Source organism: Calonectris borealis, chromosome 2, assembly GCF_964195595.1.
Source record: "Calonectris borealis chromosome 2, bCalBor7.hap1.2, whole genome shotgun sequence".
Lineage (NCBI taxonomy): Eukaryota > Metazoa > Chordata > Aves > Procellariiformes > Procellariidae > Calonectris > Calonectris borealis.
In genome coordinates this window covers 57,450,177-57,477,461 of record NC_134313.1, presented here as the reverse complement: position 1 = coordinate 57,477,461, position 27,285 = coordinate 57,450,177, and the positions used below count along the sequence as shown (strand labels likewise).

The 27,285-nt window shown below is 38.0% G+C and overlaps 1 protein-coding gene across 1 annotated transcript; it reads right to left on the bottom strand.

Moving 5' to 3' along the window:
- Nucleotides 1–1,875: 1,875 nt before the first annotated feature.
- Nucleotides 1,876–27,280, bottom strand: RAB12 (RAB12, member RAS oncogene family). Its single transcript, XM_075142060.1, has 6 exons — nucleotides 27,028–27,280; nucleotides 13,443–13,503; nucleotides 5,364–5,502; nucleotides 4,738–4,827; nucleotides 3,653–3,757; nucleotides 1,876–3,111 (listed from the first exon to the last, which is right to left on the bottom strand). The coding sequence occupies exons 1-6, from the start codon at nucleotides 27,269–27,271 to the stop codon at nucleotides 2,998–3,000; spliced, it is 753 nt and encodes a 250-aa protein (XP_074998161.1). The 5' UTR covers nucleotides 27,272–27,280; the 3' UTR covers nucleotides 1,876–2,997.
- Nucleotides 27,281–27,285: the final 5 nt, after the last annotated feature.

Genomic DNA, 27,285 nt, shown 5'->3' with positions numbered 1-27,285 from the left:
ACTGGTTGAATGTCCAATATAGGCAGATCTAAAACTTCATGAACACAATCAAATACTGTATCAGTCTCTTGACAGAGATGAACTTTGATTTTGGTGCAAGATGCAGTGCTAACTGGACATACCACTGAAATTGTGCCATTTCAGGAATTTACTGGATTAAATCCTAACCACACTGAAATCAGTGGCAAATGATCAGTTCAATGGCTACGATCTATCTACCATTATTTCATGGAAGTCAAGAAACCACCACTACTTTGGATCAGATGTTACTATCCTATTTCTGACACTCCTGTGATTTGCTTGCTTACCAAAAGACCCTTCTGTGTATTTTCTCCAGCATGAAGAAACTGCCAGGGACTAGAGGACGTCACAGCATCTGATGAGTTTAGTGGTAAAGCATGTTGAGCTCGGTATTAGAAGGAAACAATCCCCCCGCATACCCTGAAGAGTGGGAATGGGCTACCCTTACCTAGGGCTCCTAAAGAACAGCGATCTGCTAACACAAGTTAGAACAGACTTACAGCTGCAGCTAGTGCTCATCTTCCCTTTTTTTTCATTCTGTGTTCTCTCAGTGGTTGTGCAGACCATTCAAACAGTCCATCACTAGATGTCAAGAAGGATCGGGCTGACAGCTGAACTTCCATATGAGGCAACAGAGCAGCAAGACTCTTTTTCTTACCCATCTTTCCGCACCGCACTGCAAATGCCTGCTAGGTGGAGCAAGGACATAAATGAACTTTTTTTGACTCATATAAAAGTTGCAGAGATAAAATTAGGAGACAAAACCCTCTTCAGTCTCAAAGCAAACAGGTTTCCTGAACTTTTTATGATTTCCAATGAATAATCAAATACATTCAAGCATTCTTACATAAATATTCTTAAATGCAATAATTTTTATTTTTGGTACAAGAGACTGGGATTCCAATCTACCTATATACAAACAGCACAGAATTACAAGAAAGTGTATCTAAGTCAAATTTCTTAATTTTTATTAAATTCAAAAACTGCAGGAAAAAAAAATCACAAGTTTCTAAGTACAAATAAAAACAAATCAGCTAAAATAAAATGGTTGTCAAGTTAAAACTCATTTTCCATATTTTTCCCTTCCTTGCTATTGCCCACAGTACCATCAGAAATCCTACAAGTGCTTTAGAAATTTATTTTTTCTTACCAATATGATAGTAAACGGTAAGTTTACTATGTAAAAAAGCAAACCATTTAGGCACAAGGTGGCAGAATACATAAGCACAAATATCAACCATGCTTCCTTAATTTCTTAGTTGAAATCCAGGTGTGCTAAAGACCTGCATGGTATTGTATTCAGAATGTCAGAGCTTACTCAGTGAAATAAGGGCCCCCTTTTTCTTTTTCTTTTTTTTTTTTTTTTTTTTTTTGTGATGTGAATAGTTTGTTGTATCTTTTTTCCTTCCAGAAAACAGAGAAAAGCTGTTTAAGTCAGTGGTATACCTTACTGGTCAGTGCCATTGTTGTGGCTAGAAGAGTGGCAAAAGTGACAAAATGGGTTCCAGCACCAGAGAATGAGAAGTAGAGAAGCTGTAGTGTGAAAAAGACTGGTTCATACTTGTGTTGCCAGCGTAATTAATAGTTTGGTGACCACCTGCTAAGATAGCATAACAAGCAGTCACATGCTATTTGAAGATATCAGCTGGGCTAGGTCATCAGCTGCTCTCCCAACAGAGCAGTGATCAAGGTGAACAACTAATGTCTGCTGTTCTTCTAACTACACTTAAAGGAACTGTCAAACTGAAAATTAAATCATAACAAAATTAAAACAAGTGTTGTTCCATATTCCAGATTCTACCTTTTACCCATCATTTGATACTTGCCATTCTAATAACAGGTGCAGTTCCATCGTCATTCATAAATACAAAATTTTATTTGCACTTCATTAGTTTAGAAAGACCACAATGTTTTTCAATACCACAACATTCAGGACACACCAAGTTATTCAAATATGTAACTACTGATTTACCACAGCTAAACTAAACAGTGCATTTTAATAAAAGATATACCAAAGATATAATTCACAAATTCATTATCAGACAAAAACCTAACACAGTATTTGCTTGATGGGAATAATTTCCACCATTAGGAAAGAAAATAATTTTACCTTAGGTTCCCTTCCCCCCAACCTTACAGATGTCCAGACAAATACACACATATATTCCTTAACACAGGAAAATGTATCATCTTTTTTTTTTTTTATAAAGAATTTGTCTAGGACAGCAGCATTGCTTTTTATACCTTCTTTTAGAGCTTGAATATATCTCCATTCTTTTATTGAAACTTAATGATTCTTGCAACCAAGTTTATGCTTACGCAGAAAATTATATATGCTATTTCAGAGTGCAATCTTAGATCTGCACCAGATGTGATGTCTTGGTACACAAAGAAAGGGTGCAGCATTGAACAAAATAAATAAAAGACTGCCAAAAATTAAACTTAGCTTTTCAATAAATCCAGTCAGCAGAGGATGCTACAGCCAAAAATGTTTTCACTACATTAAAAGGAAACATAATGCTGATTATGGAAGCTTTGTACATAAAGTCCTCTGTTTTTAAAAAATTTGTCTTTAAAATAGTTAGCAAAGCACCATATACTTATCTTCATACCAGAAGAGCTTCTGCCTGCCTGTTTATAATAACAAGAACTATTACAACATTTATGTCAAGAATAGGTATAGATTTAATTTCTCCTCCTCCTCGACTGGAAGTGTGGTAAATCCCCACGGACTGTACAGTATTTATAACACTGGGGCAATGAATGAAACATCATTCTGAGGGAGAGGGGTAATAATTAAATGTTATAGCTGAATCCTACACAGGATTGCATATTTGCATATTTACAAGTTAGTGTGTAGCTCTGACTCGAATAACAAAGTGCAACAAGAAACTGCCAAATGATTGTAGTGCAGAGTAGTACAGATACTTTCTTTACCCTCCCACTCCTATTTTTCACTCTGTATGGAGTAACAAGTCAACAGCAACGGACATGTGGCCTTGGAGGAGGCAGTTCTGGTGGGATTTCTGGCTCTGGTTGCAGGGACAGGATACTGTTGGACAACTCATTTCTTATAACATCCAGTGGCATCTTAAAAAAAGAAAAATCACCTGTAAACAATCATCTGCAGAGGACTCGGCACAAAGAGCTCGTTTCAAGAGTTCACTCTCAGCCAAAGCCTGAATTTAAGGATCTTTTGGTTCTTATTAGTGAACTACATTCGAGTAAGTCGTGTTAAGAACTTCTTTCAGAAAAAACAGGTACAAGACATTGTCAAAATAAAGCCACTTCCTAAACCAATTACAACATATTACACCAGAACTGCCCAAAAATGAAAGCGGGCAAATGTACAGACAGCTGCTGATATATAGTGAAGTTATAGGAAAGAGGAAGTATAGCAAATAGGAAGTATAGCAAATAGGAGCAGACGTTTACCAAATTCAACAGCAGTATTTATTAATGGAAGTGTTCAGCAGAGTCTGTAAACTATATCATGCCCACTATGTATTAACCAAAAATTTCACCTGACTGTGTGCACTTGCCCTTTATGTCCTCCCAACAAGCACCTGCAGTCATTATTTAAACATTGACCATTTATGTGGTCAGAGGAAATATGACCTGAATATTTTACCTTTTTCAGAATGTCATCAACAAGTTTTAGAAATATTTCATCCACATTAAAATTATCCTTGGCACTTGCTTCACAGAACCGCATCCCAGTTATTTGCTGTGCAAACTGATGGAAGAGAAAACAAAATAACTACATGAAGATACTCACGAACAGCAACAAACAGCAAATACACATTCCTCATAAAACCTTTAAAAAACCACCACAACTTTCCCCAAATCTGTGACTGAAGTCTACTTCAATTAATAATCCTGAATCTCCAAGGTACAGCAAATATTGCCATATATAGCTAATTTTCACTTAAAATTGGTGTACTGGAAAAGTGTGCTGCATTTTTCCAGACTTAAATCCGAAAAATTCATGTCTTCAGTTGACGTGGATTGCTGCAGATTGCCAAAAAGTAAGAAATTTTCAGAAGAGTTAATCTCAAGCTTATTATTAAAACGCAGAAAAAAGAAGTAGAGATGTAAGAATTAGCCTTGACTTTCTAATAGAAAATGCTTTACTTCCAAATGCATGATGGGTAGCTGAAGGAAAATGTTTGTGTATGTCCATACTGATAGTGTCCTGATCAAGATGGTGCTATGAGTGTTATGCTAAAACATATTCTCTTGTCAGGTTCCTTACCACTTTTGGAGTTGGAAGAGAACAAAAGAAACATGAAAACAAAGGTGAGCTAAGTAATCAAGCAGGGCTGTTGCCTGTCCTAAAATACTACTGAAAAGCAAACGTCTAGAAGAAGGCTCACAAAGATGTCCTGAGTAGAGATATCTTCATTTGTGATTCACGTCTTCACTATATCCTCTTTCAGAGCCCGAAAACGAGTATCCCCTGCGCTACTGTGTAGTGTAAGCCAGCTTGCAGTTTATTCTTTCTTTAGAGCAAAGACACACTGCTCCAGCAGGAAAGCTGGAGCACATTCTATAAAAGTAAGTAAATACCATATGGATTTTGACAGAACACCACCACTCTCAATATGGTCCTAAGATCTAACAGTCTGAACAAGAGTAGCTGTGGGCCGTCAACAGCAATGCCACAGCAGTTTTGCTTCTAACAATAACTAAGAATTTGGTTAGACGTGTTCTTACCTTTTCTCCCTGCTGTCGAGTAATCTCTCGATCAACTTCACAGTCCAGTTTATTTCCAACTAATAGAAGCTCTGCATCTTCTGAAGCATACTGCAATTCAAATATTTTTAATTAACTAAACCTAGAATTTTGTAATGCCAACACAATATTAAAAAAGGGCAATTCCTCTACTGAATAAGGAACCACACCTACACAGTTTATATGTAAAAGTTCTTCCCAAACATTATTTCAAAAATTTTTAACTTCAAATTGTAAATTTAATTTTTAAAACATGACTTGACAACTAGCTGTTCTAGTTTATCTAAAAATGAACATAATGACCTTATTTCACAGACAAGAAATAAAACATTTTTTTCTCCCTCAGTGCACAGGTAAATGAGTAATGTCAGATTTCCACTGACACTTCTAACTGGGACAATTCTAATTCAAGGAAGCAGAAATGGACAACCACTTTGCAAAAAAAACCACATTAATGTTAAATCCCGGCTAAAAGAATCCAGTGAAAATTAGTTGGCATTAGTTTAATAATCCTGTATCGATGCTGTTAAAAGTCCTACAGAGTACCTTTGAGGAAAAAACATTGCTTCTTAAAAAAAACATGTAAAAAGAAAATACTTAAGGCCTACCTTATCAATCATTTTCATCCATTTTGGTAAATCGTCAAATGTTTCCTTCTTGGTGATATCATACACCAAAATAATTCCCTTGGCACTTCTGTAATAAGCTGAGGTAATGCTGTTGAATCTCTCCTGACCTGCTGTGTCCCTAAGAAGCAGCAGCAAACATTGGCACAAATATTTCACCAATTTGCAAAGTACAGAATAACTCTGTTATAATAAAAACAGTCTCACACGCATTAGATGCTCTATATTGAACATTTCCTTCTAAATGTGTGAATTTCAGGCAAAAAAATGGAGCAGTACTTAATATCATAAAAAATTTTCATATCAAAACTACTTATCCCATACTAACTTCACCAAGAAAGGCCACCAAACAGTTCTACATGTGTCTGAGAATGAAGCTGTCCGATGAAAATGTACCAGCAGATGAAGCTGGTTTTGTGTTGTTGGGGTTTGGCTGTTTGGTTTTTTTTTTTTAATAGCCCTGACAAAAATGAAAAAAGAAATGGATACATGCTTATCAAACACAGCTGGACACCCAACTATAAAAGAGCAAAATGCACTGATCATTATAATTCGAGCTTTCAGAGCCTTTTTGGATCAACCACAGCAATTCAGCCACGGTTCTAAAACTAATGCAGAAGCTACTGGCAGAAGTGAATGAAAGAGTGAGCAACCACTATGTGGTACGGCTTTTGGAAGTAGATACCTGGCTTTCACGCTTACATCTACTAACCTGAGGTGTTCAAATAACATTTCCATTCTCACTTTCAGCATTGTAGGTATTTCAGACAGGGGGCATTTACACTGGAGACTATTTTTCAGCAATGACACCATGTTGCCTGTCCTAGCTATGGCTTATATTCCAAAGTAGATGAGACAGAAGGGTTAATTTTTACTGGACCATGAAAATCTGTGAACTGCTTTTAATCATATCATCCAGCCTGCTTATGGAAGATTTTTGGCAGTTATACTAAAAAAATAGCTGGTGCATACCCTAAGTCTTAAAATGTGACTGGTATCACAACTGGAAAGTAAGTTATACGGTGCTCCAAAGCAATCAAGCATTTGCTGCTTGAGTTCAGCCTCCAGAGTCAAAGGATAATTTTGAAATTTCACTGTTAGAGCAAGTGAAAAGATGGACCAAAATTAAGAGTAGATGGGGGAAAATGTGTGCATGTGTGTTGGGACTCAAAAGTTCAAAAGGAACTCTCTTCAACAGTCACATTTTAGACAAAAGGAGGAGGAGGATGAATTTGGGAATGAGATTAACAATGGAGACCCAAAACACTTGTTACCAAAAAAAAGTCATGTTCACAAAATGCCACATCGATTGTCCTGAAGAATTAATCCTTTTAAAGTCTATGCACAACAAGCAGTAACTACCACAAGCCTATCTTGCTCTTCACAAAATCTTTAAGAATTATAACTAAGCAGGTTTAAAAGTGAAGTACTTAACTTTCTCCTGAAATTGCCACAAGTGTACTTGATAGCAACAAATTTTTGCCAGTGATTTCACAAAGTAAAGCAGTGTCCCAAAAAAAGAAAAAAAAGAAAAAGATTTGAAATCTCTGCTTCATAGCCTGTGGAAAATTATTGACTACCACTTCACTGCAAGCCAATGGTATTGCAATATGGGGCAGAAGAGAGCAAATACCTATCAAATCCATTTTAATTTTATTTTTATTCAAATCCCATTCTCTACTCGGAACTTCAGAATTACATTCATACAAACCTTTGGGACCCTACAGAAGTTGAAAGCAGGCAGCCTGTTTCAATAAAGTCAAGCTCTAGTAGTATTTCAGACCAGTTTTAGATGGTTAATTGGTTGCTTATTGCTTATGAGATCACTAATGAGGCATTTTTATTAAAGCAATACAAGTTCTGGCAGCTGAAATTACATACATAAGTATTACTCAGAGCAAGTAACTCTACTTTCTCTTCCATTACTTCTTTGCTATGGTCAGATTTATTTTTTGAAAGGTCCTTTGGACATTCATTCCATGAAAAATTAAAAAATTCTAGTATGAACCGTTGATTTTCCACATATGGATAACATTGCTTTACTGTTTATGAATAGACTTCTCAGAATTATGACCTTGTACAGCAGCCCCTGCCATCTGTTGTTAATCCAGCCTACTGATCAAGCGTATTAAGGATGGCATCCCTTTAGTTCCATCATTCTGAGCAGACATAACTAGACAGCAGGTGGAAGGGCATACCTGGTGTTGAAGAATGCATCAATTCTAGCTTTGGCCAGAATAATGGAAGAAGTTGCTTTTTTTGCTGGCCTGTCTTCCCCCTCTTCTCTGTGCCCCTACCAGAACACAGAAATAAAGGGGCTATTTCAGAGTCACCTGGCTGTGCCTACAGGTCAGTGCTAAGGACCTTTAGCAACTCCATCACAGAGGGACTACCAGGCTACCAGACCACTCAGTTCATACCTTAGAAAAACAGCGGGGAAATAAACACGCTAATGTTCATCTACCCTCTGTGAAGACAGTCATCAACACACTGGATGAGCCTAGGGGTAGGCACTGGAGCCAACTATGCAACATTACACTCTGCCACTCCAGCTACCTCCAACTCCACCTTTCCCCTAGCCTGCCGAGGGCTGTATCTCCAAGCCTACCTGGTACTGTCAGCCTCTCCTCACCCCACAACACCCTCAGGCTCTTTAAAAGTTTATAGTATGCCCAGGCTGCTGCTCCTCTCTGTACCCTCAGGTCCTGCACTCCTTTGTGTAGGTCGTTCACCCAAATATCACACAACTTGTAGTCTGGCTTGCTAGCTAATCGAGATACATCACATGCTGTGGCCAGTTTAAAACATCCATGGCTACCTGCTACATATGTTAAAGGGCTAGATGGCCACTGACTGTCACCTGCCAGCCATGCTAATTACAGTGGATTAATGCTGAGTTTCTTCGCCTTGCTTTAAGTCATTGGCTTCCCCAGACTTCACACAACCAATGCCTCTACTGCTGCAGGAAGTTTAAATGAAAGCAGTCAACAGGTTTCTGATTGTAAGCATGATATTCTAATCCTTGTTTCCTTTGAAAATTGGAAGAAAATAAGCTGAATTTGGAAGAAAATAAGCTGAATTTGTGGTAATTAATGTTACAATGGTAACATTACATTAACATTGTAATAGCCTTCAAATAGTAAGGTGAAAACTTGAAAACTATTTCTGCAATAAGTAAGTTTAGAATGCAACCCCAAGCTACCTAAATAAGCTGCAGTTTGAGAAGAGTATCAAGTTGATCCTTCACATAGTAAATCTCATCTCCTACCAGGTGCTACCTTCTTTTTCATGAAAATGTGCAGTAAATTCTTCCAATATTGAGGAAAAAAATGACAACCCCTAATGCAGAGGTAATATTAAAAGCATATCCAACTTAAAATGCCTTCCTTTCATGTGCAGTGCTGGAGCAATTAAGTTTGTAATCTGTTTTCATCGATGTATTACACTCCTGCAGCTGGAGTATTTTAATAAGGATAGCTATTGAAGCACTAGCGGAAAGCTGGAAGAAGAGACAAGCATTATTTAACTGGGCTAACAGTATGCAACTTCATGAATTTCAGAAGTGATAATAAGTGCTGCTAGTTCTTCATTTGCTCTGGTCAGAATCGACATAATAGAATAAGTCAGTTCAATTTAATTCAAACTCCAGAAGTCCACATAATAAATCACTACAACTTGATCAATGATTTGGCATAATTGAAAAAAAAAAAAGAAAAAAAACAACAGATTACTCCTTTTTTTAACACTAAAAGCAGTTTTCCTTTATTGATTTTTTTCAAGAAATTGTTCTAATGGAAAAACATTGGTATTTCTAAATTGTAATCAGAAACATAGAGCGTATGACTCCTTGAACATCTATAATCTGCAATAATAAACCCCCAGTGCTTGACTCTGTTTTTCTGCTTCCCAAATAGAAACTAGACATCACTCCAAAAATACAAACAAACATTACACCAAACAAAGGCAAATGAAAAAATCACACAAAGCCCATTTTCAAGTGTTGACTTGTCATATTCTCACTATTTCAGACTGCATCAAATACAATACAAATACGGTTGATCTTAATTAAAATAGGTTTGGATAATTTTTGTTTTACATAAACGTTCTCTGTGCCTATCTAAAACAGTTGCTTGAAACAAACACATAGACTCAAAACTGTCTTCGGCTCGGAAGTTAAATTAATTTTTTATGAGTGGTGGTGTGAAGTGGCAATAGAAAGGAAAATATTTTTAAACATAAATAGAAATTTAACACTTTCACATGCTCTGTTCTTTTATGGAACCTACAGGCAATATTTTTTAAAATGTTTTAAAGTCATTTTAGAGGTTAATTCTACTTGTCAAGCTGAGCTTTCTCCTCCCATAAAAACCACAAATATACTTAAAATCTTTTATTATAAGAAATAATTTGTTTCAGAGGTACTGAACAGAAGGAACTACATTCTGTTATATTCCAGGATAGGTGATCTTTTCCTCAGACTACTCCTCGCCCCAGAGATTTTTCAAGACAACAACTGTCCATTAGAAAATGCCGAGCTGGCAGAATCGGAACTTTTTATGAGAAAGCACCAATTTAAACAACCTTCAGAAGCAAATCAGATTGTTTTCTTGCCAGGTCACTGGCTTCCTTGGGCATTAAACCTGTAGAGATACCAGGGAGCCCCTCTGGCTCCCCAGCAGGGAACCGGGCGCAGTGGCAAGGCACTACAGCTGCCACTAACCAGGTCCTTTCAGAGGGGAAGCCAGAAGTGACTGCTGCTTGTGTCAGCTGAGGGCCCAGATTACTCAGGTAAGAGGGCACAGTCACACACCCCACTGAGTTGTCCTGCCGAGCAACTCCCGGCACACCTATGCTTCAAAGCATAGGGTTTCCCATCATTTGGTCTAGTTTTCAAGCTTTGAAAAAGCACTGATTCACAGATGCTCAGATTCACTTGGACACTTATGCCATCCAGCAGTTCTGGTTACTCTACCCCACGGCCTGAGCTGCATGCACGCATTACTTCTTACACAACATATGAGCTTGTTTCAGCCAAGAACTGCAACGCAGCAGCAGATTTACTGTATCTACTACATCTGGCAGCCCAAGGGGCACCACCAGTGTTCCAGGTGGCACAGAGAAGATGGACGCTACTCTGCATCCTCAGTGCTGCTCTACCATTTCATAATCTAAGGAGCAGGAGGTTGTTTCCTGGCTGAAAGTCAGGGAAATAGGGGGAGAGGTACTGTGAGGCAGCAGGGTCTGGGAAGGAACAGGTAAGCTAGAGGTGAGAGCAGACGCCTCTGTGATCCTTAGCACACAGTATCCCATTGCGAAAGGAAGACGGGAGGCAAGTCCAATTTGTATATTACTCTACTAACAGCAGCGGGTGTGAAAGCTGCTTTCAAAAGGATCTCTTGCACATCTAATTGCTCGATATATTCAACATAGTATTGCTGTTTTTTCATAAATTCAAGTGGTAGAGGTCTGTGGAGAACACTCCGCTGATAGAGTGGTCAGTGGAGAAACAGGTCAAGTGACCATAAAAACACCAAAGTTAAACTTTCTTTTTAAACTGTTGTTTTTTGATTTTTGAAGTAGAATCATCGAACAACTTAAAAAAAATAATCAAACTTTGATGCTTCGAAATGTAACCTTAGTCATTTTAAGAAAACAGAAAAGCATAAGCTTTAGAAATGATCTGTTCACCGAATAAAACAGTTTTTTGTAGTAAGGTTACTGTAATCATTGTACATAAGACTTCCAGGAAGCATGAAGCAACTCTAATTCTGTTTCTGTGTAGGTATGAAAACAGACTGACTTTGGATCAGCCACGCAGCCTAAGTCTGTATTTCTAAACTTCCAAGTGTTTGCCTTGGTAAATTGCTTTCCTCTTTTAATCTAACAATTGAAGGCACAATAAAGAGCGGCTGAGGGAACTGGGGTTGTTTAGTCTGGAGAAGAGGAGGCTGAGGGGAGACCTCATCGTGCTCTACAACTACCTGAGAGGAGGTTGTAGCGAGGTGGGTGTTGGTCTCTTCTCCCAAGTAACAAGCGATAGGATGAGAGGAAATGGCCTCAAGTTGCGCCAAGGGAGGTTTAGATTGGACATTAGGAGAAATTTCTTCACTGAAAGGGTTGTCAAGCATTGGAACAGGCTGCCCAGGGAAGTGGTGGAGTCACCATCCCTGGAAGTATTTAAAGGACATGTAGATGTGGCACTTAGGGACATGGTTTAGTGGTGGACTTGGCAGTGCTAGGTTAATGGTTAGACTCGATGACCTTAAGGGTCTTTTCCAACCAAAATGATGCTGTGATTCTGTGATTCTATGATAATAACAGTTTATAAATAGGCCCAAGAACATACACAACATAGTTCAGGATAAATTAGCAAAAGGAATGGTTATCTAATTGCTTTTTTAAAAAAATAGAAGTATGCTAGTTTTAAGGGTTAAGTATAAGAACAGCATTTTAACAGCCACTGTTGGAGAGAAAGTGACACTTCAGAGCAGGATGCTGTATTCATGGATTTTATCATATTTTAAAATATTATCTCTTTACATTGTGTTTTCTCCACCATTTTAGCAGGGCTTCACACAGGAGTAATGATCACATTTTAGCAATCTATCAATTTTTAGTTTTAAAGGTTTTCTATATCCTACTAGCATATTCTCAATATGTGGAAAATAATGGTTTAAACATCTCTTTTTGAACAAAACATCTCTCCTATAAAGTATTTATTCAACATGAAGAAATTGTTTGATAAGCTTAGCACATTTCATAGCAAGAATTCATATCAGGCATACAGTAGCATCTCTGTATCAGAATTTTTTGTTACCTCTGTCAGCTCCAGCAGACCCTGGCTAACAACTGCTGGCTCAACTGCCAGCCTTGTGGTCATAGGTTTCCAAACAGGGACAGATGATAGATGAAGACATGCCACTAACATTCAAGTGTTAGGTGACTGATGATACCAAAGATGAAGCAGCAGTTAACTCAGAGGGAAGCAAGACAGACACATGGTGTGACAAACAGAGTTGATGGTGACCTGCCAAGAGGAGTTAGTAAGCTGAATTCACTGCATCCATGTAGTTAAGAACGAGAAACCACCAGAACATCCCAAAAGTGTACGAGTATATTTAGAGCTTTTTTTCCCCTCTATGGATTGTTAGCAGCTTTAACAGTTTAACTACAATGCCAATTATGCATCACGCGCTGTTAATAAACCAAAGCTAAGCTTCTACATAGTAGTATATAAGATTAATGTATAGAACATAGCTGGTTTATTCTCTCATAACAATGTTTATGTATTGCACCACTCTGCAAAACAAAGGAGCTCTTAAGCTCAATAATTTCTAAACAATAAAAATTGTATTAATCATTGACATGGAGAATCATTATCAGGAAACATGTAACCTACTCTAGAAAGGAAAAGCTTAGCTCAGTCTTTAAGCTTTCTGTAGTAGGACATCGGTACCAGTTAAGGTATAGAGTCTTATTTGTATGGGATTGTTTTACTTCTCAGTGCTGTTTAGAGTGGACATAATTTACTTAGTCTTGAATGCCCTTCACTTTAAAGTTATTTAATATAGCATCAAAGAAACAGCACTGCCTATACCAAGTTTTAGAAAAACAGTTTAGAAAATACATTACAGTTGTTTTATAATTGCTGTTACAATGATGGTCAGTTTTAAACAGTCCAGAAAATAAAAAAACAAAATGTACTTTCTCTAGTGTCTATTTAACACAGTCACCTTTTGTTCTTTGTAGAACTCCTATTCCATTTCTTGTGTAGGTGATACCATTCTAGGAGAAGGGGCTTGAGACCTCTGTGATGCATTAACATTTCAGTAATTACATTCATGTCTTATTTCTAACTTTATCTCTCCTTCTCCTCCTTTACCCTCACAAAAATCTAAGAGCTATTTGGTTTTGCTTAAGTCTTGTGGGAATGGAGGAGAGGAGGAATAGGGCAAGAGCTAAACCAGCTTATAACAGTTAATAGTATTAGACAAGCATATTAATTCATGCTAGAACATAAAAATTAAAACATACTGCTGGTTGCACATTTGTTTTACTTACCAGATTTGTAATCTAATTTTCTTTCCTCTTAGCTCTACTGTTTTGATTTTAAAATCAACACCTATAAATAAAATACAGTAAACAGAAAAGGAGGAATAAGAAGCAAAAGTAATGAGGGTGTAATAATTATTTTTTGATTTTTTTTTTTTTTTATATCATCTTGTAACAGTCTGAACAAGCAGAAGGGTTTGCACTGCTATGGGTCACCTCAGGAACATCATGGGGATTTTACAACCACTATATATATAGTCTGTGAGCCACCCAATTTGGCAGCACCACAACATAAACCTTCCACTTTGTGCAACACTTCCAGCAGCAGGTAAACCGAACATAACAGTAAAACAACAGGCACAGTATGTTTCTTTCTCCCCTATTCACCTTGACTGTCAAGGACAAGCCTGCTCTACTTCCAACTGGCAGAGATGCCCTGGAGGCGTGGAGCGAAACCAATCACTCCACATCAGTTTTGCTGTCTGTGAAGTGGGAACAATCACACATCTGATTTCCAGGCTGGATGCTTAGCATCTGTAAAGTGCTTTAGTACCAGTGCTGCAATTGTGGTTGGTTTATGAAGAAGTTTGTCAGCACTGTCATTCTTAATTCCTGCAAATATTTATTAGCAAACTGCTTAGATTTAGAGAGGGTATTTGACTTTTAAAATTTCTTTTGTACCTGTATGGTACTTTTAGCCATCATCTCAAAACTCCAGCCACATTTTGAATGCATGCTAAATATCAACAACAGAACCGTGAAAACCTTGTTATACAGAAAGATTTTACTTCTATTAAAAAAACAATGCTGGCAATCAACACGTAAGACATACTATGGTCAAACAATACCTAGACACAAAAGATTACCACCTCGACTACAAGAATATTTCAGGGAATAAATGTCCTAGAATATCATATCATTTGTAGATTGTGAACCTGTTCATTTTAGTATATGTTTGTATGAAGATTTTTGCTTCAGTTCTTCCTTCTGAACACCATCCATCCTAACAGTGCTAAATCAAAAAGGCGGAAATAAAAAGACAAGAGAACATGGTTCAGACCGGTACGCTTAAGTTCACACAGAAGTGTAGAAGCATAGTGTGTGGGAAACACTTTTGCTATTTCGCATACAATTGTATACCAAGGATAGGGATCAAAGTGAAGAGGAAAAAAAGATTTTTATTTTCTCTAACAAAACCTACACATTTTCCTAACATCCACTCTTGATAAAAGCCGAGGGTCCCTGCTGATATTGTCAGAGTCAAGACTGGATTTTAGCTTTGACAGAAAGGACTGAACTTGGCCCTTATGCAGAGCTTTTCAAAACTCCTGAAAATTTAGGTAGGGAAAAAAAGAGTGCATTTTACATCCTGAAAACCAGTTACACATTGTTGACTTGGCATTTATTTCAAAGTGCTTTTAAAGATAGTTATGTCTGTGAAGTTGCTGGTATAAGACAATAAAATGGACTAAGTTTTAAAAAACTAGATATGCTTTACTAATTGAAATGTAAAGGATACACTCAATTCTATTTTTAGTTTGCAAAGCAGGTTGCCACTATTCAGCTAGACTAAATGAATGGAAGGATCACTGATCTTCATTCTCCTAAAAAAAAAATCCTTCAAACAGCTTGCAGTTGCACATTACATAGTGATAAAAGTATTGATTACCACCACTACATTTGTCCTCCTTCTCCATGTCCTTAAAAGTGTCTAGCACTTTTCACCAATTCTTGGAGAGCTATTCAAGACATTTGATGCTTAGTCTTCACTTACCAAAATTTATCCCACTCAAACCCCACTAGGGTTCTTAGGCAATACAGGAGCTAAAGTGTTAAACTGATTTATACTATACAGTCTACAATTTTAATGGCAATTTTCAAGTATTCATATGCAAATTGAGGAAAAATATTAGAATGATTAAAATTTCAGAGCATTTATTAATCCTAACTCTAAGAAATATTTTTCTACACTTTTGAAAAGCCACCATCTGTGTTAGTGTAAAAGCAGAAGAAAGTGAAATGATCCAGCTATGTTCTACTATCCAAAATGTGGGAAATAGTAAGAATTCTTGTAATTACTGCTTTTCTATTAACGAGATTTTTTTTTAAAGAAACACACATCCATTTCTACTGTTAAAAGCCTTTTCTCTATATAAATGCATTTAAACTATAAAATGCAATTGTCTTAATGCTCACAGCTTTGTCTAGAACAAGACAGCAGCTTTACTTGCTAAGGAGATAATCAGTATTAACTGAAATTGCTTCAAACCTCTCCCTTCCTCAAGGAAGTTTGAATATAATTGCTCACACGTCTCAACCCCAATTCCCAGTCCTGCCATTATCTCATACACAACATACTATACGATTTGCCATTCATCTGAGAACTCAGGTTAAAAAAAAAACAAACTTCCTTTTCTCTCCCACAGAAACATAAATAGAAAAAAGAATCTGTGATGCTCATACAGGTGGGTTATACTTGTCTTAGGCCACAATTATACTTGTAGAGGAGCATGATCTGAGTGAGAGAATACAGCTCTGCTGTGTAAAAAAGTCCTGTTGTCAGACAAAAAAAGAAGTCCAAACCATCTCTGATCCCAAATTGTGTATTAAAAACCACCACAGGAATTTCACATAAGTTTCACCAACTCCATCAACAAAATATTTTTATTTTTACAGAAGTGGTTTATACACTGCTGTCTTACACAAACCAAGGAACAAAAAGGTTTTGTTGTATTTTTTAAAAGGAAAAATAAATAATGAACTACGGAGAGAAAATCCAACTGTTCTAATAAAGTAAATTTTCAACTCAGGACTTCCTGGGACTAGTAGGCACAACATATGAATGAAATGAAGTAGAAAAAAGCCTACATATTAAAGAGATGGTTTCAAAATAAATAATATGTCAACAGCATTCTTATTTCAAAGGCAGATCTTTCTATTAATCATCTAAAAGTCATACCATGAAACATTTCCCTACTGTTAAATTTTGCAACGAACAATGCAAACCAGTAACAGTTTTGGAAGAGCAGATTCTTCTACAGAACCATTTGAATCATTTAATACTTAAATCAGATAGCTTGCCAGAGCTAAGCATAGGTTGCTCAACTACTTTTTATAATTAGTAATGCTCTGCAAGCATCAACACAATACCAAAAGCTTCATGCCTGCCAATACCAAAGGAAAAAATCTGGCAACTTTCCTTTTGCACATGAATAAACAAATTCCTAAGCCTGTCAGGTTTCCTTACCATGTTTCACCATAGACTTGCCAAAGGTAGTGCTTTGAGTTTACATACAAATTAGTAATTTAATTAAAACAACAACACAATAATTTGTTTTCCACTTCAAATATCATCTCGAGTTAAGAAAAAGTTCAATGAAACAAATTATTTAGCTTGATTAACGTCAATGGAAATACCTAAATGAAAAGTTTTTCTATCCAGACAACTACTTCAGCTATTAAAAACAAGAGGAAAAACTGTTAATATTCTCTGAAAGTCAATCAGGAAACTAACACTTTCCGCTATTACAGATAACAAATACTTATTAGTCACACATGACATTGAGAGTTAGACAACTGTACCTTTCCATTCACATATGCCAAGCCAGTCTTACATGTTCTTTATATTTGCAGTTGTAGAACAGAAGATTTGGACCAACTGCTGAAAACTCCCATTCTTCAGCAAAATAACTGCAAACAGTTCTTTTAAGCATCTCTATTCAGCACAGGATAGAGAAGATATTAAGTCTGCTCTTAGAAAATGGTGCGGTTTTTTTAAAGAAATGCTTCGTAATACCACAGTGTTGATGCCAGCAATATTTGATAAATTCTTTAAAATCCTTGCTTCAACAAACTCTTAATTTACAGTTGCTCTAGGCAAGATGAGTCTTTCTCAGTCTTGTTAAACCTAATTCTAAGACCTTTTAAGTACAGGCACACTATCAGAATTTTTTCAAGTTTCACTCTGTTTGTAATGATACTGGTAGTCCTTGCACAGTTAATACTCCCTTAAGCCAGATCCCAAAACACAACTAACACCCAAGTTTAATAAACATGTGCACTCCTTCTGTGTTCAATCCCGCCAGAGGCTGCTCCAATCTTGAAGCTATATAGCGGCACAAACAGCGGCGTGCTTGAACGCGTGCACTGGCAGACAGGACTTACTAGCCCTGGCATAACACTCTACTACTCTACACACCTACACCAACACCCCACCGTTGGCCTCCAGTTATGGCGGGTATCCCCTAAAAGGATGTCAACAACAGTTAACACAAACAAGCCACTTAAGCACCTTGTGTCCTTAATTATGCAAATAGAACCGAGGTCATGGTTTTATATATAGGGGAATCAATACTTACTGTTGACAGCTGCATTAAATCTGAACAATGCATCTTATAAAAAGAAAGGATTTTAAAAGGCTCTCTTTAGCTGCTACAACACTGGCAAACTATTGCTGGTTTGCATGCTACCTAGTTTGCATTTTAAATGCCTGCTGGCTAATTTATTGTCAACGAATAACCAAATGTACACATGCCAGTGGAGCCAACAAGAGCACGGGCTTATAATCATACTGAAGTGAGCCCTTTGCCAGGTCACAGTGATGTGAGGGGAACCAAAAGGCTTATTACAATCTCCCCTCCCGTTAAAATGTCGGCCTCCTCTCCATACATCAGGCTTGCATGGACCACAGGCAATCAATGCATTCAGTTTTTCTAAAATTATTACACTCACACCACGAGTAAATCTGGACCACCACCTCTCTTTTTACGAATTGAAGGTATGCGTTTTGGATGTCAGATTTTGACCCCCATTTTTCTCTGGAAAGGCCTTTTTCAAGAATCCAACACACATCCCATACACATATAAGAACTAATGAAAAAGGCACAAAAATACAGATCTTAGCCTCTGGTTTGGGTTTCTGATTTTGTGTCTACTAAGCATTTCAAAGTATACTGATTCAGCTTGCCCTACCACTTAAAACTGCAAATGAGCAGCTGCTGCCCCCTCCCCGCTGGCTAGATATATATCAAATAAGGCATTAAGTACAGCAGCTCTTATGTGGTATGTGTAAAGTAAGATTATTAGTTAAGGATTTTCAGAATTTTATACAAAGCACATTGTTTTTGTTAATAGCACATGAATTTTAGATTAAAAATATGCTTCATACAAATGAGAACATCTATTACAACATGCGCTCAACTGAAACTATGCTTATTCCAGAGAAAATAAAGTGCTAGTAGAATAGAAGGGGTTTTTAAAAGTATATTAAACACACACCTAAGCAAACTGTCTGCACTCCTTTCAAAAATAAACAGCCCTAAAAGAAAGAGAACAGGCACTCAAAATAGAAGTGCACTAATGAAGTTCTAGATAAGGGCAAGTCGGTGAGGATGACGTATCTTGTCACTGAACCAAACTTGAGATTGTTCCAAACTTGAGACTGAAATCCAATAAAAATAGTCTAGCCCAGAACAGATTATAATATATTAATTTCTCACCCCAAACAAGAACTAAAAGTTATCTACTAAAGCATAAAGTGAAACACACACAACTGGGTCTAGCCTCTCTCTTCAAAGCTAAAAGAATTTGTTTAGAAATAAAACAAATAGTGAAGAAACTTCTTACTATGCATTTTGCATTTAGGTTTTCAATTTTTTTTTTTTCCCAGAGTGGCAGAAAAAGGAAGCGGAAACTGTTTTGCTTAATGTACACAGAGTGACCTTTCGGAGGCCAAGATTTCCTGATAATGAAGCTAAGGGAAGAGCTGGGAAAACAGATGCAAATAGAGCACAAAAAACCCCCTCCAACTAAAATCAATTCCAATAGATTAAATTTTCAGAGGCCTATTAATGATTTGCATCAAAGCAATTCAATCAGTGAAAAATAATCAGACCACGCCTAAAGAAAAACAATCAGTTTAAAAATTCATACTAATTAGAACAGACATAATTCAAAGACTATGACAGTTTATTTAATTTGGACGTCTGACAGCATTATACAGAAAAATTTTCTTACTTCTGCTACAATTGATGACTGAGGTCACATGCTTCTGGAGGTAAGAACCATCTTTGTTAGTCCTGGTCTGTAACTAAATACAATACCATACTTACACCTATCCAAAAACTACTGAAGTCAATGAAAAGATGCTCAGTAGCTTTGATACTGATTTCTACCATCTTGTTTGGGGGGGAAGCAAGCAACAACAAAAGGTACGTGGTGGGGAGAGGGGAAGGTTACAAAAACTGTTTCAAGAAACACAAACAAACAAACAAAACGGTTGTATCTTATTTTAATTGAAGCTGTAGGACATGCAGTTAATTTTAAAACACACTAAAGTGGAAATACCTCTTTCAAATTGCATGTTATAAATTTAAAGATTTCAAAAAGAGATTTGGAAGCATTAAGTGTTCATCAGGTATGAGCCAGTTTGGGGATTATTTGAGAGGCAGGTAAAGTACGTTGTCCATAACGCTTCAGCGTGTAATTCTAGAACGATTAACATTCAGACATTTGAGACTGCTCGCCTAAAATAAAAATCTACCCATAACTCAACTGGCAACTGTGCTACAAACCAGAATGAAACAGATACACCAACAACAGGAAAAAAAGATTTGGTAATATACATGCAGTGACTAAATTTTGAAGGTGTAATTATAACAAGTTTTTAGGAAACTGTCAGTGATTTTTGAATGTCCAATATACAGCTTCTAAACATCTCAGATGCTTGGTACTTCCAAACTCAATGAGAAAGGAGGAAGTTATCATTTCTTTACATTCTTGTGGACAGTAAAATTATAAAGCCTTTCACAAAATGTAGGCTTTTGACGTGATTTATAGTACTAAGTTCAAAGCATGCACCAAAATTTTGATAAACAGAATGAGGTGGAAGGGGAGCATGGAAGGAGTAAGACTCTCTGTGCCTTCTTAAACAAGTTTCAAAACTTCTGATTACAGAACAGGAAAACACAGTGAGCTACTGGTCTACAACCACCTGACCTGAAAGGAAAATTGAATGTGAAGAAAAATTAAACTTATTTGATGAACAGCACTATCCAGATTTTAAAAAGGCAGAATCTATTTCAAAATGAGACTGAATTTAGTTTTGGGTATCAAGTTTCCCATTCCTTGGGGTATCAGAAGAAATAAGCTGTAAAAGTGTTGCTATATGCTGTTAAATAGTTGCAATCTTAACAACTGGAAATATTAATCCTCTTTCTTGTCTGAGGACAGCCTAGTGAAGATAGTTTACAGAGACTTCAGGATTTTTGTGATGAAAGGCACTCTAAAAAGTCTGTCTTTTCCATTTTATGGTTTAGCTAAAACCACAATTATTCTGCATAGTGCATGCACTGTTTTCATCAAATGAACATTTAAGCTCACATCTCCCAGAAAGAAATAAGAAAGTCTGTAACCGAGAATCATATGGCCCTACTATTTTTATTTTTTTTTGCTTCTGACACGCTCAGCTGTTCACAGCGGAGACTGAGTTTGACAGCTGCATTCCACTCTCCTTGCAAACTAAACTCCGCATTCGACACCATTCAAGTGGCCTCTTCATTTTGCCTGTTGTTTAACTGGCGTATTCTCATATATGTACTGAGTAGGGACTACAAGGTACTCTGACAGTTCTGTAGTGTTGATATAACCCAGTAGCTGAACATTTCTATCAGCTGAAGTTAACATCTAGTTTACAAATGAAGAGAACAAAGTCAATTTCAAATTTACTCTTCTTCACAACCTCTTGGTAATTATAAGCCCCATACCTCCCCCAAACCCTATTCCTGAACCCTCATAATTTATATCATCTACCTGCTACATTTTCCTATTTTAAAATACAGTTTTGTTACCTTACGAGGACTCAAATGATTACGCATGGAAAACAATTGCTGACTACACCAAATGCTGTAAAATATGCTTAATTGACACATCCGAGGCAAACAATGACTTGCCAGGTGCTTTCAGTTGCTGTAGTCTCTAGTGCCCATTACCAGTGACAGCATTGCTCCTAAAGGCGAAAGGCAGCTTCCAGGGAACGCAGGCTTCTGCATTTCCTAAACTTATGGTTACAGAACTGAAGACAAACAAGGCAGGTTCATACATGCTCCCTAATTACCTTAAGGTTTTGTGTAAGACAAAATTGTTTTCTGTGCGAGTTTCTCCGCTCTCCTCTATTTGTAGTTTGTCAAGTAATTGCAGCACACCATCAATGAGATATTTGTTTGTTTTATTTACACTATTCTGCAGTAGCCAAAAAGCCAATACATAAGAACAGATATGTATTAACACCCTGGACATGCAAAGATAAGAAGTGTCAATTCTCACAGAAATACTTATCACTGATCAGAACTTTCTTCCTTTTTTTGTACAACAGCAAAAATTTCTCACCCTGAGTACGGAGCTGATTTTGGATATAACGTTACTGCTACTTTGTCATGTTGTGGTAAAGCAAGAGACATCTATTTCTACCCTTTCTTCCCTCTCCCCACCCCATCTAAGTTTTCAGTGCTGTCTTATGGAAGGGGAGGGGGGGGAACTTTAAAGAAAAAATAAAATGAATTATATACTTATCAGAAAGAGCCCAGAGGCACAAACAACAAGTGTAGCAAAAAGGTAAGTGTTCTTCTAGTTAATGCGGGATGTTTTTCTGAAAATTTTATGTAGATTGTTCTTCATCTCAGATTACATCAAATTACTAAACTTGTTTTTAAAACATAATTTTTATTATGATTTATTGAAAAATTATTTTTCAAATGGTTAGTAAGCCACACACCTTGTTTACAGTGCTTGTGAGAAAAACTGAGGACCAACTTAAAAGGCAGTTCTGAAAAATGACCAATTGATACTTTTAAAATGAACAGGCTGATACTTTTAAGTGAATATAATTATGTTATATGACAAGCTTATGGGAATGGAACTTAACATTTATGTAAGTCCACATTTTTTAAGGATAAAGAGAATAAAGAAAGAGTTTGAATTGTGACAGAAACCCCGAATATATGTATACATATATAATTATATGTCTACATTTATATATCATATATATGTGTATATATATTAAAACCAGAAGCTGCCTTACTTAAGATTGCTGTGACAAAAGACAAACCTAAAGTTTTCACCATCACTATTGTTTATTTGATGGATGTTAGGCATTTTGCATGGACATGGGTATTTTAAAAAGAATTGATAGGGAAAAGATTGCTTGGAAGGAAAAGCTACGGAGCTCTGTAAATCGAATGAGTTCCCAACTTAGCTACCATTTCACACTAACATCAAAGTAAAGTGAAACAAGGTCAAAGAGCATTTTTCTGAAGTCAAAGGCATCTTGCACCGCAGTGCATTTGCATGTCACTGCTCTGGATCCCACAGGCTACAATTAGTCCGAAACAGATCACAGGTCACAACATTCCCATCCTGATCCACAACAGAACTTCCCATTACAAACTCAGCTGAGTAGCTCTCCCTATGATTTTGCTTGTAAACCAGGACTGAAGGAAGCTTTAGCGTTTACTACAAGCAGTACTGCAGTTGCCTGTGAACAGCTGCTAAAAGGAGCCAACAATGTACAAGGCACCCAAACTGCCCTGATATTATCAAGGGCAAGGCCTCCTTCCTGGGATGCTTTCAGACCTGGTGGAAAAGAGCTGAAGGATAAGACTAGGCCTCAGAAACTTTACATACTAAGCCAGCACGTTAAAGAAAAGCCGAGGAGCTCAACTTGATTTGAGGGAGCAGGAGAGTCAGCTGCCCGAGAGGTGAATCAGTGCAGGGCCTCAGGTTGGGGTGAGCAGGAACCTCAGGTTCAGAGATTAAAACCCAGAGAGAAGCGTAATGTCTGTGGCAAAATTAGACGGACAGGAAATACTGCTGAGTACAGGAATTTTGTAGATCTGTCATGGAAGAAAAAACAGCAGAGAGATTGGGAATGAGCTAAGATTTGGTGGATGCAGGTAGGACAGACAACCGTGAGACTGAGCAGTAGTTGGACAGATGCTGGGAAGAGAACAAAAGCCTCTGACTATTAAATAAAGGGACTTTGATGAAAAAGAGGGTGAGATAGCACCGTTTTTTAAAATTAATGTATAAATTATAACATCACCACTATGGAGATCTGAATTAAGATGTATTTCTTCAGGTATAAGAACTACTGGGGAGAGGGGGGGTAGAGGAGGGGGGGAAGAAGCAAAGGCAAGCACTCTTCCTTCACCACCCATCTTTGAATCTTCTCACAAATGTGGTAACAAGTATTTATCCACTACCTGTTTATCGACTACATCCTTTTTCATGCCGAAGTTGGCATACTTCTTTTTAATTGCCAAGAGTCTGAAAAACCTCCAAGCAATAGTTTTGGATTCTGCTCCTGTGCGAATAATGCAGGTGCATGGGGGTCAGGCAACAAATCATAAACGGAGATCAAATTTTATTTTAAAAGAAAAAGTGTATGTGTATTTATGTTTGTTGACAAAGGTAATATGATGCCAGTATTACCCTCGCACAACCATTATTCCATTATAGAAAAGAAATTATCTTAAGTAATCTGGATTTAACACTGGCATGAAGAGAGTAATTTTACACCATTGCAGATATGGAGGAACATTTCTAAAAACAATTTCTTTGCCCAAACAAGTAATAAAAATAAGTTATAACCTAATAGGAAGAACAAACATTCAGACCTAGCACATAAAATTGTGAACAGCAACATCTATTTCTCATCTGACAACCACATGCAAAAATCAGTAAATATTTGAGCATATTGAGTATTCTCAGTACTATGTAAATAGCAGATTACATAGACACAATATTCTATGCAACTAATTTAATGCCCAAAATAAATACATCAAAAGAATTTTAGATCAACAGCACATTGTATGCTGTTATGAATAATGTGCTGAAATCTGCCAAGCTATTTTTGAACACTTTCAAAGAACTTCAGTATTTTGAGATGAGACTGAAGACATGTTGATGTGTTTTTATTACAGAATTTACTTTACCTATCTGGCAATGTAGTCATCTTAAATCAGCATTAAAATACTGTATCTTTTTTAATTGAATCCACACCTCCCCTTTTCAGCAGAAACACTCCCTTTTCAATGACATGGCCTTATTATCCCGAACAGCACTTAGGGCCAGGAGACAGGCAAAGGTTTTGAACATTTGCAATTCTTCCACTGTCGGAGAAGACCTCCGAGTATCCTGTACACTTTCATACAAAAGGTTAAGGTGTTAAGTGTTGTTCTGTTTCGCCTGTACTTCCACTGGTTTAGTATAAAAACATAAACATAAGGTTGAGACCATTAATATAAACGTAAGGGAGTAACTATGTATTCTAGCATTCCACTTAAAATACAGCGTCGCTAATATAAGGTAGATACAGCAAATTTTAGGTTACATAGTCTTTTCAAATTTAATCTCAAGGTATACTCAATTTACACAACTTCCTCTGAAACTAGATCAGTCACAGCGTTTTCAACAATGTTTCAAAACACACTCTCCACTTCTAATTCTTGAAAACCACTGCAGTAAGTGGTGACAAAGAAAGAGGTTTATGATTTCAACTGTGTATCAAAGTCTGACCTCGGGTCATTTTGGAGTGTGGGTTGTTTTCAATCTACCTGAAATGTAAATAGCAGAGGTTACTTTTTCTTACTCTATAGTGCAAAAAAGCAGGGTGCAAGCTGACTCTGAAAAGTTCTTTCATTTAGCAGTCAAAGGATCTGTGGGAATCTCAACAGCTCTCAAGTTTAGTCAGAGGACCTTGAAAGAATGCCACTACTGTCAAGTCTTTCTACATATATTTTGGCACAAGTTGATTTCCCTATGCCGCTTTATGTTGGCATGCTTTGTACATCAAACATTACGTAACCTTCTGTCTAGCAGCACACCACCATTTATTTCCTGTTTCTTTTCTAAAATAAGGAAGCTTCTCCGCTTCAATCACTGTCTCAGTTATCTAGCAAATCAGTTTTGCTTACAAGGCACCAGACTGGAAGTCTGGACCGGGACCTAGAGTACCTTCTTCTCACTTCTCAAGATTCACATCAGGAAACTAATCCTAGTTACAGAGAGCAGCCCAGCCTTGAAGGAACTCTTAATGTAGGTCAACCCAAAGATGATGCAGGTGAGTTCAAAACAATATCTAGATCTGGAGAATTTATAAAGAATACATTCCACTATTAGTTTTATTTCTTCAGCTGTACCTATATTTAATTAAATTTGTCCGTCTAGAGAAGCCATCAGCATTTCTTCATTACAACACATTACTTGAAGATTATGCCTCTGATATGCTACCACTTCTTTCTAACTTCTACAAAGTTAAGTTATCAACTTCAAAAAAAAAGAAGTATCAACACTAAGAGTACTAAACTGCACTACTAGATGTGGATTTTTAGAGGACCTAGGAAAGAATGAAACAACTGATAAAATACACATTAAAACTAAAGTAAGAGTAACTGTGCGTTATTTTGTCACAGGAAGATGATTTTGGATAGTAATAATTCAATTTCTAAAAGGCAATACAATCACTTTCCATCAGGTGCTATCTTTCCTCACATTCCAAGCTACAATTAAGCTAAGCACACGTATTTTCCAATGACACAGACTTAACAACCGCCTTGCTGCAATACTCAAGAGTTCAACTCCAAGGATAGGACTATAATAACAATGCAGCCTAAATAGCTTGTTTTCCTCCCTTTACATATTTGTGAATTAAAAGACGGCCGGCATTCAATTACCTCCCAGACTCGTACAGATGACTAAACCATTAATAAGACAGCATGCTACAGAACTAGGAGGTTGCTCTCCAGTTAGTTATGTGAGGAGCAAAACACGCAGTATGCTTAAGGGATACGCTTCAAGAAACAAAACATGAACTTCCTCAGATCTAACATCATGGAGGGTTTCTTGACGAAGGTGTAACAGAAATCTGGAGTTAATCACACTATGGTCCGGAATAGTATTTGAAGTCTCATTGCCTACGTTGAATGCACACTGTGCAACTTTTCAACTCCTGAAATAGTTCTGTTTCCCTACACGAAACATCTCAAACTTGTGCAGAATAACCCGTTTTACCAACCATCCCTATTTTTTTTTTTAAACTGCCTTGCTTGTTGCTAGTAAGACTGAAACAGGATACCCAACACCTTCTCAAAACATGCAAGGACAATCAGGGCCTCCACGATCTTCCCATGAAGAGCAGGGAAGTTTGACGCCAAGGGCTCCCTCGCCACAAACCCCCTGAGCTTCCCACTGCGAAGCAGCGCACGGCCTCTCCAGCAACTCCTGCGGCCGAGCAACCCACCCGCGGCGAGACAACCCCGCTCTGCCAGGCGGGAGGCCGGGTGGGAAGGGGAAGGGGACCACCACACGCCCTGAGGGGGACGAGGGCCGGAGGGCCCGAGGGGAAAGCCTCACGGGCATGTGGGGAGCGGGCCCGCACTCGGGGGAAGGCGGGAGAGCGGCCAGGGAAGGCGGCCGCCGCACCGAGCCCCGTGTTTCCCCACGGCCGGGCCCTGCGGCAGGGTGGGCACGGCGAGCAGCGGGGGGAGGACACCCCCCCTCCCCCGGGACGGGGCGGGCGCGGCCCGGCGGGCTCCCTTACCCACGGTGGACTTGCAGGCCTCGCAGAAGGTGTCGTCGGTGAAGCGCTCCATGAGGCTGGTCTTGCCCACCCCCCGCGACCCGATGATGATCACCTGCAGCTTGAAGTCGGCCGGGCGCGGCGGCTGCTTCCTGCGGCGGGACTGCCCCCCGGAGAGCGCCGGCGACCCCCCCGCCGAGCCCGCCCCGAGGTCCAGCCCGCCGCCCCCCACCCTGCGCTGCGGCAGCCCCGAGCCCGGCTCCATCAGCGACGCATGCG

What these genes read in the sequence shown, in the direction of transcription:
- RAB12 (XM_075142060.1), bottom strand. Translation starts at nt 27,271, where the DNA reads ATGGAGCCGGGCTCGGGGCTGCCGCAGCGCAGGGTGGGGGGCGGCGGG. An exon ending in AAAATTAGATTACAAATCTG is followed by an intron (nt 5,503 to 13,442) that starts GTAAGTAAAACA and finishes GCTGCTTCTTAG; the next exon opens with GGACACAGCAGGTCAGGAGA. An exon ending in CTCGACAGCAGGGAGAAAAG is followed by an intron (nt 3,758 to 4,737) that starts GTAAGAACACGT and finishes CTCTTCCATCAG; the next exon opens with TTTGCACAGCAAATAACTGG.